The 12,736-nt window shown below is 40.6% G+C and overlaps 1 protein-coding gene across 6 annotated transcripts in view; it reads left to right on the forward strand.

Moving 5' to 3' along the window:
• Nucleotides 1–12,736, forward strand: part of GRM1 (glutamate metabotropic receptor 1) — a 174,758-nt gene that overhangs the window by 92,698 nt on the left and 69,324 nt on the right. For all 6 annotated transcript variants that reach the window (XM_051614555.1, XM_051614557.1, XM_051614556.1 and 3 more), the window contains one exon: nt 10,232–10,467. In XM_051614555.1, coding sequence (XP_051470515.1) covers nt 10,232–10,467 — 236 coding nt within the window. The remainder of the gene's footprint in view (nt 1–10,231; nt 10,468–12,736) is intronic.

A 12,736-nucleotide genomic window follows, 5' to 3' on the forward strand; every position in this document is an offset into this window, starting at 1 on the left:
CATAACTTACAACAAAATCTATCACTTTTAGAATATCTTAATGTATGTTGTTCTCCCCAACACTTGGGCAAGCATGCATATTAATCAATTTCTTAAGAGAAAAAAAAAAATCGGTAGGTGCTACCTGTAATTCCTAGGTAGTCAGTCTGGTAGGCAGGTATTGCTGTATGCAAACTCTGTATTTATATATATGCATCTCATTATGGCTATTCAGTGTCTTAGATGCCACCAAATGAGGTTACTGTGAGATGCAGAGTAATATTGTTCAGCTGCTGCACACCAGCAGGAGCCTGTGTGGACATGTTCCTTCCATCAGTGAGTGTCTGCCATCCTAGCTCAGTGATGCCAGTGCGATACTTAGAAGGAGGGACATTTGAATGATCTGAATGATAAACTTATATTCTAGTCTTTAATAAGTATCACTGGAACAAGAGAGTGCATTTCAGTGGTTCTTCTGAGCATGATATGTCATCATTCCCAGTTATGCTTTGGGCATATTTGATTTAATATGGATTGGATACCAGACACCAAAATGCCTAAAAGGCGGCTGCTGTCCTACTGTAGCTCTGCTTGGTAGGGCAGATGCTCTTAGGCATAGAGGTTAGCTGGGTGATGTTGCAGTAAATTTGGTTAGGACAGGCAGATGATTGTCCTTGAATTTCATATTTCATATCTGTGTAGCTACAAAAATAAACATGTACAAGTTTAAGACAGCAGTAAATGCAGAAGAGTAAATCAATAATACTTTAATGTATTTTTAAATACATGTATGTATAGCAGTTGCTTTGGTTCAAGTATAATAGTATTGCCTGAGTGGAGTATTGAAAAAGTCAAGGCGTTACATCCATTTTTATGGTTCAGTAACAGTTTGTGAAAAGATTGCTTAACTTTCAGACAAATTCATTGTTCACATTATTAATTTGTTTCTTGGTTTGCAAGTGTTACATGATCTGTTCATTGCAGATACAAGGCAATGCTGTGTTAGTAGGTTTCTGAAGTCTAATGATTTTACCTTCCTTAAAGTATAATTTGATTCTCTCACTGGAAAGGTTTATATGCTTAGATGACTCAATAGCATACTATGAATTGACTATTTTTCATATCAATATGTAATTTCAAATGAACAAGTTATGAATATTTGAGTGGAAAATATTTTCTTAATGGACATTCATAGTAATCCAAATGTTCAAATATCCACAGAAAGTGAAAAAGAAAGAATGGTTGAATGGCCAAATTTAAAATAGCTTTGGTAGAAACTGAAACAGCTGTTTGTGAAAATATTTGTCTAATACATGTTCACTTTGATTAATAGCTTCACAAGATTTGTGGTTTTATCATTGGCTTCATCATATTTCACCTTTCATTTTCAGTTTTATTCAACCAGATTATTTTGAAGCCCATGTCAGTATGCTTTGCTTTGGAATGGATAGCATGCTCTTATCCACAACAATCGGTTTCTCTGCAGACATTGTTTCACTGAAGGGCTGTAAAGCAGTGAGCAATTCCTGCATAAATATGTGTATAGGGGTTCGGTTTTCAAGCATGAGCATGGAAATAGAATTCCAGAAACCTTGTACAGGTATGGAAATAGGATATATGCAAGCTATTGATAGTGACCTGATGCAAGACATAGGATGTCCTCTTTAGATCTGCGTATTTGAAAGTTTATTTCCATTGCATAAAGGCCTATAAACTATTTCTCTTAAACATTATCTATCGTATGAGATGGTTACAGTTAGGGACAACTTGAGGGAATCACAGAAGAATATAAATCACTGAAAGAATATTCTTGACTGTCCTATGAAAGTCAACAACCTGAAAAATCTAAAGGCTGGAATTCAAGATTTTTCTGAGCTTAGCACAGTTTGTGTGAAAACAGAGATCACAGAATCATAGAATCCTAGGGGTTGGAAGGGACCTCGACTAGTCAGTCTCTAAGACATTCAGTTAGGATGGAAGTCTTAACAAGGGTATTTCTAACTGTCCTCCCAGAAAACTGACTACAGTTGTGCTCTCCATGGTAGGAACTACCTCTTACTATCCATATTCATTTTTCAGTGGATTCTTCTTGCATGTAATTTACAGCACAGCAGCAGCAATGGGATGAAAAAATGCCCAGGAACTGGTACAGAGGAAAAAAGATAAACATCTCTGTTTTCAGATTTGGGTGTACTACTAACATGTTGAAAATCTTGGATTTGTCTGCATATATTGGAGCCCAGGATAACCTCATATGAGGTACAATGCTAAGATTAAGGCATCTTGTTTGTGTTTGTTTGTTTAAAATTGGATACTTTTCCCTACACACATGTTTTCATTTGGAAGAGAGACTGTCCTTTCATGATGCCTCATGTCATGAATTTCAAATATGCAGAGCAAGGATTCAATCCTCTTGACAGTCTGGAGTGAAAGCATGTGTACACCTTTTGAAAAATCAGCTATTGCCTTAGAGAATATACCTTTAGAGTTGCTGATTTTCCAAGACATACACCATTGAGCACCCTTGAGAATGGTAAAACCTTTCCAGCATGAAAGCAGCAGCTACATTTACAAAAAGCTGCATATGCCAACTGTGTTAAGAAGTAAAGACTCCCCAGGATAATGTGTGCATGATAGGAAGTTAAATTACATTATGTAAATTGCATGCAAATATATGCACTGCATACAATAATTAAAACCTTCCTAAACATGTATTTGCAAAATACAATCCATCATGATCCACGAGGTTATAATCTACATTTTTTAAATGAATGGTGCAAAAACTCTGAAAATTCACACAAAAGTGAATTATAATAATCTGAAACATGATGACTCAGGTTGGGTTCAGCTTAGGTTCTTCACAGAGTGTCATTCATATAAAAGCATCTATTGATACACTATATAAATATAAAAACTCACAAAAATAAAAATTATTTCCTCTTTCAATTTTTTCTTGAAAATAGCACCTTCTGTAGGATGTTAGAGTTCAAACCATGATGGGTACATGTTCCTGCCTCAAAGGGAGCAGGGTAAGCTGATACATCAGACCAGTCTCTTTCTGAGTCACACTGGTGATCCCTAGAGAAGTCAAGTCCAAGTCCTGGCCAGGTTTGACATGCTCTTCACTGTGTAGTACATGGCAGGATTAGAACCCACAGTGACATAGTAGCTCTGTGTGAATGTTAGGAATCTAAAATCAGTAACTACACAGTCTGGCACCAAATGCTACTCTTATTCCTTCTCTTGTGTGTGGAGAAGATTCTGAAGGCAGTAATGTTCTCTCTTATTTTCCATTGGTATCCCAAAAGGAGTTTCCATGGTTTTTCTCCTCCTGCTTCCAGTTTGCAGAGCTGATATTCCCATGATGCTTTCACCTGTTTTGAGTGAGGACTGACCTGTCAAGGTCAACAATTAGGACAAATCTAAAGGCTGGAATTGAAAGTATATTTAAGCCCAGCAGAGTCTGTGGGGAAAGTAGAGAGGTAGAAATCTCACAGTACCTTATGAAGCCAGCTGTGAAAGACAGGCATCTTGGGAAGGCAATGACTCCTGCCTACCTCCATCTATGCTATGCCTACAGGAGTATTTGGTGAGTTTGATTCTTAGGGTTTCAAGGAGGTCAGTCAGTGCCTAGCAAGCCTCAGATTATAGCATGACAGTATCGAGTCATTCAACCTGGACTTGCCAGCACTGAGATACAAGTTTATCTGTAGCTATAGGACTTGTCTCCTAAGATTGCCAGGACTTGCCACACAGGTAAAACTATGCTTTATAAGAATTCATGCTTTGGTAACTGATGAAAGCTCTTACACTGTTCAATGAAGTATCTAGTACTGATGAATTAGCAGAATGAATGAGTGTAAAATGGCTTTTTTTTCTCATGTTTGAAATAGTGCTCATTAACAATAATGATCAGCAGCTTTCAGCTGACACTGACTAATACTAAGCCCAAGGAGAAAAGTCACTTTGCCAGTTGCTAACTTGTGAATATCGGGCACTCAATTTTCTTTACATTGTGTCTTCAGTTTGAGGCATGTGCTACACAGACATGGAATATCTTTGATAGGTTTTTTTTTCCATACACCTGGCCAGTGAAATAATTTTTTTTTGAAAGTCTGCTGCCAGAAGAGAACAACTAAGCAGCCAGCGACAGTACTGTTGGGGAATTACTCTGGGTCTCATTCTGCCATGTGTGCTCATATCAAGTAGCAACACTGATTTGTTTTTTTTTTTGGTGGAGCTGCCTCTGAAATTATTCCATCTTCCACACTGGTACTGCATGGGTTGGCTTTATGCTGAGCTCTGAGTTTCCATCTGCTCTGTCAGAAGAGCAGGCAGGAGGCTGTCACAGTCGTACAATTCCTCCATGCAGGCAGGAGCATTAGTGCTGGATTTTCCAGTGGGGCACTGTAAAAAAACTCAAAACCAAACCAAACCAAAAGAACTTGTATAGAAAGAGAAATTTTAATTTTCAGGCTTCCACATCTGACCAGCTCTGGAAATCCAGACCACTGGCATTTATCAGAACCAAATAAATTATTTAAACTTTGCTTATCGTTATTCAGGGGTTTGTAGTATTTTGAAATGCTTCTAGATAAGTAGTGTCTGACCACCACACAGAAAGATGGTTTTTCAAAAAGCACTTTCCAAGAAAAAATATCCAGCTTTTTATTTATATAATCCATTCTATAATATTTGTCCTTAGAAATAAATATATTGACATATATAACAAAATGACATGGCACTTTGTTGAGTGTTGAATTCTTTGAGTGGTGCTGTCCTCATATTTAAATCTATTAGAAGCTTAACATGACAGCAGGCCAGCTGGCAGCCTTGAGAGCAGTGGTAAGAAGGCATTCAGAAATGTGCTGTGTGGGGATGGTTATCAATGTGACAAGCAAAGTACATTGACATGGACTTTAGTTTGTGGAAAGGAGAGACAGGCAAGAACATCAACTCTGATCCTTTCATGTGACAATCAGCCATGGTCACCTGGGGCCTTGCTACCCTACTTGAGTGGGGTATTTGCAGGGAATCTCTGTGAAGATTGAAAGTGTGTAACAAATGTTTCCAATTTATGTAGGCATAACTACACGTAACATTGTTTTCAAAGTGGATAAAAATACCTACTAGCACAGAAACAGAAGTTTTTCAAGAAAAAGATGGAAATTATTTTCATCTATTTGATTTATTTGTTTTTGTAATGACAAGAATATCTGCCATAGGCAGAAAGATTATTGCAAAAATAATTCATTTAGCATTTATAAAGGCCTTCTTGCTCTTAATTTCTTTTGTATATTTGATGACTTGTCCAATACAGCATAAAAAATCCTTATCACAAATGCAAACTTCTTGAGAAAACATTGCCTTAGCTAATGCAAAGGGAGTTGACAAAGCTGCCAATGATGCAGCCCTCCAGACAGAGGAGTCTAAATGTGTTGCCCTCTACAGATTTGGTCCATCAGCTCAAGCCTTAGAAGGCTTCAGGGACCAAATTGCTAGTCAGTGCCCATGACTGACAAATGTGTTTCATACTGTTTGCCTGCAATAATCACAGGACAAGTGTCTTCATAAACAACAATGTGTTTTCTTCTTGTATGTTTGCTTTTTTTGAAAAAGCATTTGGAATAGTAATGCTCTGAGTGCTGTGTGGGGAGGCAGAGCAGAACTGCTGCTGCATGTGTTGAGAGTGAAGTTCTGAGGAGATGAAAACAGAAAGCTTGATTGCTGGTTGTCTCATCAGCCCTTGTGAAAAGCAGCTGACAGTGTTCATGTTTGGAAAAAAAGAGGAAATTGGAAATCTGCTACATTTCTACTGGTATTTCAGTAACAGGCATGTATGTGTCTGTACATAAGCTTGGTTTCTTCAAACTCAGTTGGGTAGATGGGATAGCTAGATGGGGTAGCTCAGGACTTTTTTCTGTTTGATTGATTTTTGTTTGTTACTGAATGCTGAAATTTGGATTTAGCACTGGGAATGTCAGCCACCAGACTGAGACTTGGACCAAGAGTATCAGTGACTATTTTGATAAACACCACAAAACTGTAACAACAGCAGCTGATTCTTTCTTTCCTAGGAACAGAGTGGTTGCTGGTTTGACACCCACACACTTGTCTCTCCCTCACTGTTTCTGTCTTCACACTTTAAACCCCCTCACAGAGCTTCAGATCAACTGTTACACAAGATACCTGGTACATTTCAAGGCCAGAAAGTCACACAAAACCTACAATGGATACTCATCAGGGAAGGCAGTTTGGGTGATGGATATTGGGCCACCTCCTGAGATCTGCAGTAAAAGCACACAAAAAGATGGTTTTGCAAAAAGTGCTACGTGGGGTGGTACTTGCTATTCAGCAGCATATAAGAAAGAAAGTAGGTAGAACATACTTGCTTCTAACAACAAAAGAATAGTATGCTAGGCCTTTTTAAAATGAGAATTTTTTTTTTTTGTCTGGCTTTTTGTTTGTTATTTTATATCCACAGTGCAAAGGAATATAGGCAGAGATTATAACAAAATCTTAGGTCTCTGATAATCCTATCATGGCTGCTGGTGGTGCTGCATGACCCCTTAGGGCACCTTTTAGTGCAGCCAGCCTGTAGCTGCCAGGATGACAGGGGTCTCCTAAGAGACTAGAGGACTCCTTTTTGCTTCCTTGGCTTTGCTGAAAATAGAGCAAAGCTCCCATATGAACCTCTACATGTATGAACTTTTTTTTCTCTGATTCCAGTGCTTGTTCTTCCTGCTTCACTGCACATGAAACTTTCCAGACAGATTTAACAATCTGAGAAAGCTGAAGACAGAACAAAATCGAGTTGGGGCCAGAAAGAGACAAAGAAACCTTAGGTGACAACCTGTGTTCCAGTTTAGGGGAACTTTTCCATCAGCTTCCCCCAGAGAACTTGAAATACACTTTTTCCTCCCTTTGCCTGCAGAATTGCTCTGCTTTGCCTTCAGAGAGAATGTGGCAATTTTCCAAGATGAACTTTCAGGAGAGAGGAAACAAATCACTCTAATGTTTGTCTGGTAGCAATCCAAGCAGTAGAGAAACTACCTCCTTTCTAGAAAGTCTTGTAAAAAAATGGCATGATTTACTTAATCTTCTCCAGTTACTAATGTTTCTGCTTGAGTCTACAGTTTGCAAGCCATAAACATTGTGACAAATAATGAAGTAATCATGCAATTAGGACTCAATTACTTATGCTCCAAGTGACTTCTTGCTTGTTTTTCCCCCACATAAGAAGAAATAAATATTTTGTCTTTTTCTCCCCTAGATGCTAGTTTCCAGCTTGAATTATGTGAAATCCAGAAAGTCCATTCTCCTGGTTTAAACTTTGTAGGGTTATCCAGACTGTAGTCTGTCAGGAGGCAGTCAGGGAACATGATATATTTTACTAATTGCCCCTAGCAGATGGACAGGTGAGGAGTGGGGGGTTGCAGCAAGGATGAGCTGTGGCTTGTTTCCCTCTCCAAAACTCAAGGCAGTCTTGTGGGGTAGAGAACAAGGATGGACAAATTGTGGCTTTTAAAATCTGTACACTCCTATAGCAGTTCAAGAGCAGCCATCAGGCCAAGGCTGTGCCATGTGGTTATCATTTGGGCTGTGTTGGTACAAGGGTAGTACTTGAGTAACCGTGGGAAGAAGTGACCCAGCAGATGCTGCTGGGTTCATCCAGGCAGAGTCAGTGACTTTGGGATACCACACCATGCCCAGCCTTATTCCACAGGGGAACTCTTCAGCCATCACTGTCTTTCTCCTGTGACCTGCTCCCTGTGCCTCTCCTTGCTCTCTGTTCTCATACCACATGTGAGATGCAACATGTATACATGTGTAACTCATGCTGCTTGAGTATATGGAGGTACTGGTCTGTGGTCTGTAAGATAAGAAAATCTGGGAAGTTCTACTATAAGGCTTTGGTAAAGGGGGAAACAAAGAATTGATCCTGGTTTGAAGGTGCCATGTAGTGCCATCATGAAGTACAGCTTTGTGGATCCCCAGGCCCCGGATGTAAGGAATCTGTTGATCACTCAGTAAGTGGGCTGGTAGATGTCCCATGTTGGGAAGAACTTCCTGCAATCGAGGCTTGGGTCATGTGTCCCATTTGGAAAGCATTCAACACATGGGCTTTCCTATATTTCCATGTACACCTGCCATTTTTGTCTAGATGCCTGCAGCACAGATGCAGCAGTTAATGTGAATGTCAGCTAAAACATGCAGCTGTACAGTTTGGTGGCTGGGGACCAAAGACTCACACATGCCCAATGCATAGCCATTTTACACCTCTTTGACTAGGACTGTGACAGAGCTTAATACTTCAAAGCTTGTCTGTTTTCCATTGTGGAGTCCCAGGCACTTCTCTGCTGAGTGTCTCATAAAGGCTCTCAGCTGGTAAGATCTGCACCCCTATGCACTTTTCAAGGCTGTGTGGAAAAGAGTCCTAACAAGGACCTTCCTTCAATCTGTCTGGATTTCAGACATGAGGTTTACCAACCTCATGAAGCTAAATAAGGCCAAGTGCAAAGTCCAGTTACAAGCTGGGTGGAGACTAGATTGAGAACAGCCATGTAGAGAAGGGCTTGAGGGTGCTGGTTGATAGAAAGCTCAGCATGAGCTGGCAATGTGTGCTTGCAGCCCAGAAAGCCAACCATGTCCTGGACTGCATCAGAAGAATTCTGGCCAGCAGGTCAAGGGAGGTGATTCTCCCCCTCTACTCTGCTCTTGTGAGACCCTCCCTACAGTGCTGTGTCCAGCTCTGGAGCCCCCAACATAAAAAGGACATGGAGCTATTGGAACAAGTTCAGAGGAGAGCCACGAGGATGATCAGAGGGCTGGAGCACCTCTCTTGTGAAGACAGCCTGAGAGAAATGGCATTGTTTAGCCTGGAGAAGACTCCAGGGAGACCTTATAGCAGCCTTCCAGTATCTGAAGCAGGCCTACAAGAAAGCTGGGTAGTGACTTTTTACAAGGGCATATAGAGATAGGACAAGGGGCAGTGGCTTTAAAGTGGAAGAGGGGAGATCTAGGTCAGACATTAGGAAGAAATTCTTCTCTGTGAGGGTGATGGGACACTAGAACAGGTTGACCAGAGGAGTTCTGGATGCCCCCTCCCTGGAAGTGTTCATTGCCAGGTTTGATGCAGCTTGAGCAATCTGGTCTAGTGGAAGGTGTCCCTGCCCATGCAATGGGGTTGGACTAGATGATCTTTAAGGTCCCTTGCAACCCAAACCCTTCTAAGATTCTGTAGTTTTTCCATTTGAGCTCTTTGCCTCTGGAAGCACTTCATCCGCCTGCTTTCCAGAGCAGCAATTATGCTGATTTGATTCTGAGTGGATAGAGAGAGGTCTTGGGTGCCAGAATAACCTATTTCTCTCATGACATGCCCAGCATATTAAAATTAAGCAACGGTTGACTTTTATTTGCACTTAAATTAAAGTGTAATAGCACTGTTCTTAGGGGACCCTGGTAAGAACTGGAGAATGACACTAAATCAATGGACTTCTTCGTAAAATAACTAAACTAAAAATCAGATGCTAAGCCCTGTGGACTTTGTTCAAATTTGCTAAAATAGACTTTCCATGAAATAACGTTGTCAAGAAATTGTTTTATCTTCAGGTTTTTAAGTGTCTCTTACATGAATAAACAGAGAAGTAAAATAAAAAGCCATTGTCTGTTAAAAAAAAAAAAAAAGAAGATAAAAAAAAAGAAGCATGTTATCAAAAATCCCATGCAGAGCGAGAATAGCATGTGGTTTTCTTTTTAGTTTGGTAAACTTTATTGAGCATTCTTTTTCTGTTCTCTTCCAACACAATACTTTTCTCACTTTATATTTGATTTGAATTACTCTTCTAGCTTTAAGATCCACGCATGCTGAGATCTCTTCTGCAAAACACCCAGGATCCTGGCTCAGTTTCCTGTTCATCAAAATTAATTCTTTCTGTTTCCACCCCTTACAGCACAGCAAAATCTCTTCAGTCATAAAGACATCACACCAGAACATATGCCCAAAAAACATTTCTAGAGGGACAAGGATAAATCCTCATCATACCAGATCAGTTAATGAGGACTCTGCATGAAGTCAGTCAGACTGCTCATTACATGTCTCCATCACTGTGCTTTCTTCTTTCCCTCTTTGCCTGAATTTTAGATTGCCCCTTAATCACTTGCTTCTGAGGGTGCTGGCCTGCCTTTTGTCAGTTACTTTTTCAAAACAGTTTTTTCTTTGTATAACAAGGGGTTTTTTGCCTCTTTTCAGTGATGGTTGGGCAGACAGAGATGAAGTCATTGAAGGTTATGAACCTGAAGCAAACGGAGGCATCACTATCAAACTGCAGTCTCCAGAGGTCTTGTCATTTGATGACTATTATCTGAAGTTACGTCTGGACACCAACACCCGCAACCCCTGGTTTCCTGAGTTCTGGCAGCACAGATTTCAGTGTCGCATCCCGGGGCATCCGCTGGAGAATCCCAACTTCCAGAAGAACTGCACTGGTAACTTGTCAGCTCTTTTCCTGTTTGAATCTATGCTCTCACAAAAAAAATTGTCTTTGGGTTTTTTTATTTGGTTTGGGATTTTTTTTTAATGTATAAATCATCAGTAAAAAGTGCCAACCTCAAATTATACAGATGAAAATCCCAACTCTGTCAGAAGTATGTCTGGCACTGGTTGCACAGCTTCCTCTCAATTAATTTCTCCTCTATTATAGAGTAACTTGTTCACTTTTCATGTTTTAGGGCTATGCTGAGGCTGGCAAGTGTGTCCAGATTTGTAATATGGCTTGTAAATAAGCAGTAACCATTACATTTTAACAAAATTACATTTTAACATTTTAACAAAGTCAGCTTTTCTGTTCAGTTAATTCAGAAAATTCACAGAAATTATTATGACAGAAAACAAATTGTAAGGAAAATTGATGAGTCCTAAAATTGGCCAGACATCTGCTTCACCCTTTATTTTCTTCACCCATTAAAACATGGGGTTGTTTCTACTATACAGCACTCATATAAAAACTACTCTCTCCTACAGATAGAAGTAACTCTCACCTCATAGCAAGAGATGTGTATCTGTGCATAGACAGGTTTTCACTTCCATGGTAGAATGTGAAAATAAACTTAATTGTTTCAGTAAGATTAAATTTATTAGAAAATTGAGTGAGAAATGATCACTCTTCTGTTAAATACTTGTTGAATAATTTTTGCCAATATTTTGTTTGTAGTTCATAAATAATTCATTTCTAGCCAAAAAGGTATTCTGATAGTAAGGAAGTTGCTCCACTGGAAAACAATCTAATGAAGCCTGGCTTCTCATGGATTTGTGTATTATTTTTTATGTCTCCACCCTCTCTATCCCAAATCGTTAAGGTTGGAAGGGACCATAAAGATCATCAAGTCCCAACCCCCCTGCCATGAGTAGGGAACCCTACCACAGGACCAGGTTGCACAAAACCTTGTCCAACCTTGCCTTAAAAACCTCCAGGGATGGGGCATCAACAGCCTCCCTGGGCAACCCATTCCAGTTCCCCACCACCCTTATAGGGAATAATTTCTTCCTAATATCAAACCTAAATCTCCCCTCTCTCAGTTTAAAGCCAGTACCCTTTGTCCTATCACTATCTTCTGTGATGAAAAGCCCCTCCCCAGCTTTCCTGTAGGCCCCTTTCAAGTACTGGAAGGCCACTATATAGTCTCCCTGAAGCCTTCTCTTCTCTAGGCTGAACAACCCCATTTTTCTTAACCTGTCTTCATAGCAGAGCTGCTCCAGGCCTTTGATCATCTTGGTGGCCCTTCTCTGGACCTTCTCCAGCAGGTGTATAACTTTCTTGTGCTGAGGGCACCAAAACTGTGCACAGTATTCCAGGTGGGGTCTGACCAGAGCAGAGTAGGACCATCTCTGGCCCTGCTGGCCACAATTCTTTTGATGCAGCCCAGGATGCAGTTGCTCTCTGGGCTCCAACACACACTGGTGGCGCATGTCGAGCTTCTTATGTACTACCACCCCCAAGTCCTTCTCCTCAGGACTGCTCTCTGTCCATTCTTCCCCCAGCCTGTATTTGTGCCTGGGGTTGTGCCAGCCCAGGTGCGGGACCCTGAACTTGGCCTTGTTGAACTTCATGAGGTTGGCATTGGCCCACCTCTCCAGCCAGTCAAGGTCCCTCTGGATGGATCCCTTCCCTCTAGGGTGTCAACCACACCACACAGCTTGGTATCATCAGTAAACCTGATGAGGATACACTCAATCCCACTGTCCATGTCTCCAATGAAGGTGTTAAACAACACTGGTCCCAGTACTGACCCCTGAGGGACACCACTCGTCACCTGCCTCCGTTTGGACATTGAGCCATTGACCACAACTCTCTGGGTGTGGCCATCCAGCCAATTTCTTATCTAAATAGTGGTCTATCTGTCAAATCCATGTCTTGTCAGTTTGGAAACCAGGATGTCATGTGGGGCAGTGTCAAATGCCTTGCACAAATCCAGGTAGATGACATCAGTTGCTCTGCCACCATCCACCATCTCTGTTGCCATCTCTGTAGCCTCAGACAAAGGAGTTAACAGAGGCTGAAGAGGGCAGAAATTACTAAGGGAAGGCTGACTGATGGATGCACAGTGCAAATACATAGCCTTCTTTCCTAAGTAAAGAAGATTCAAATTACATTGTTTTGGTCATTCCATTCAGATAAATAATTTTCATGCTAATACTTTATTAAAAGGTCTTGTTTCTCAAGAAATCTCAGCAGCTGTTGTAAACGTAGGTAATTTG

Source organism: Apus apus, chromosome 3 (assembly GCF_020740795.1).
Source record: "Apus apus isolate bApuApu2 chromosome 3, bApuApu2.pri.cur, whole genome shotgun sequence".
In the NCBI taxonomy this organism is placed as follows: Eukaryota; Metazoa; Chordata; class Aves; order Apodiformes; family Apodidae; genus Apus; species Apus apus.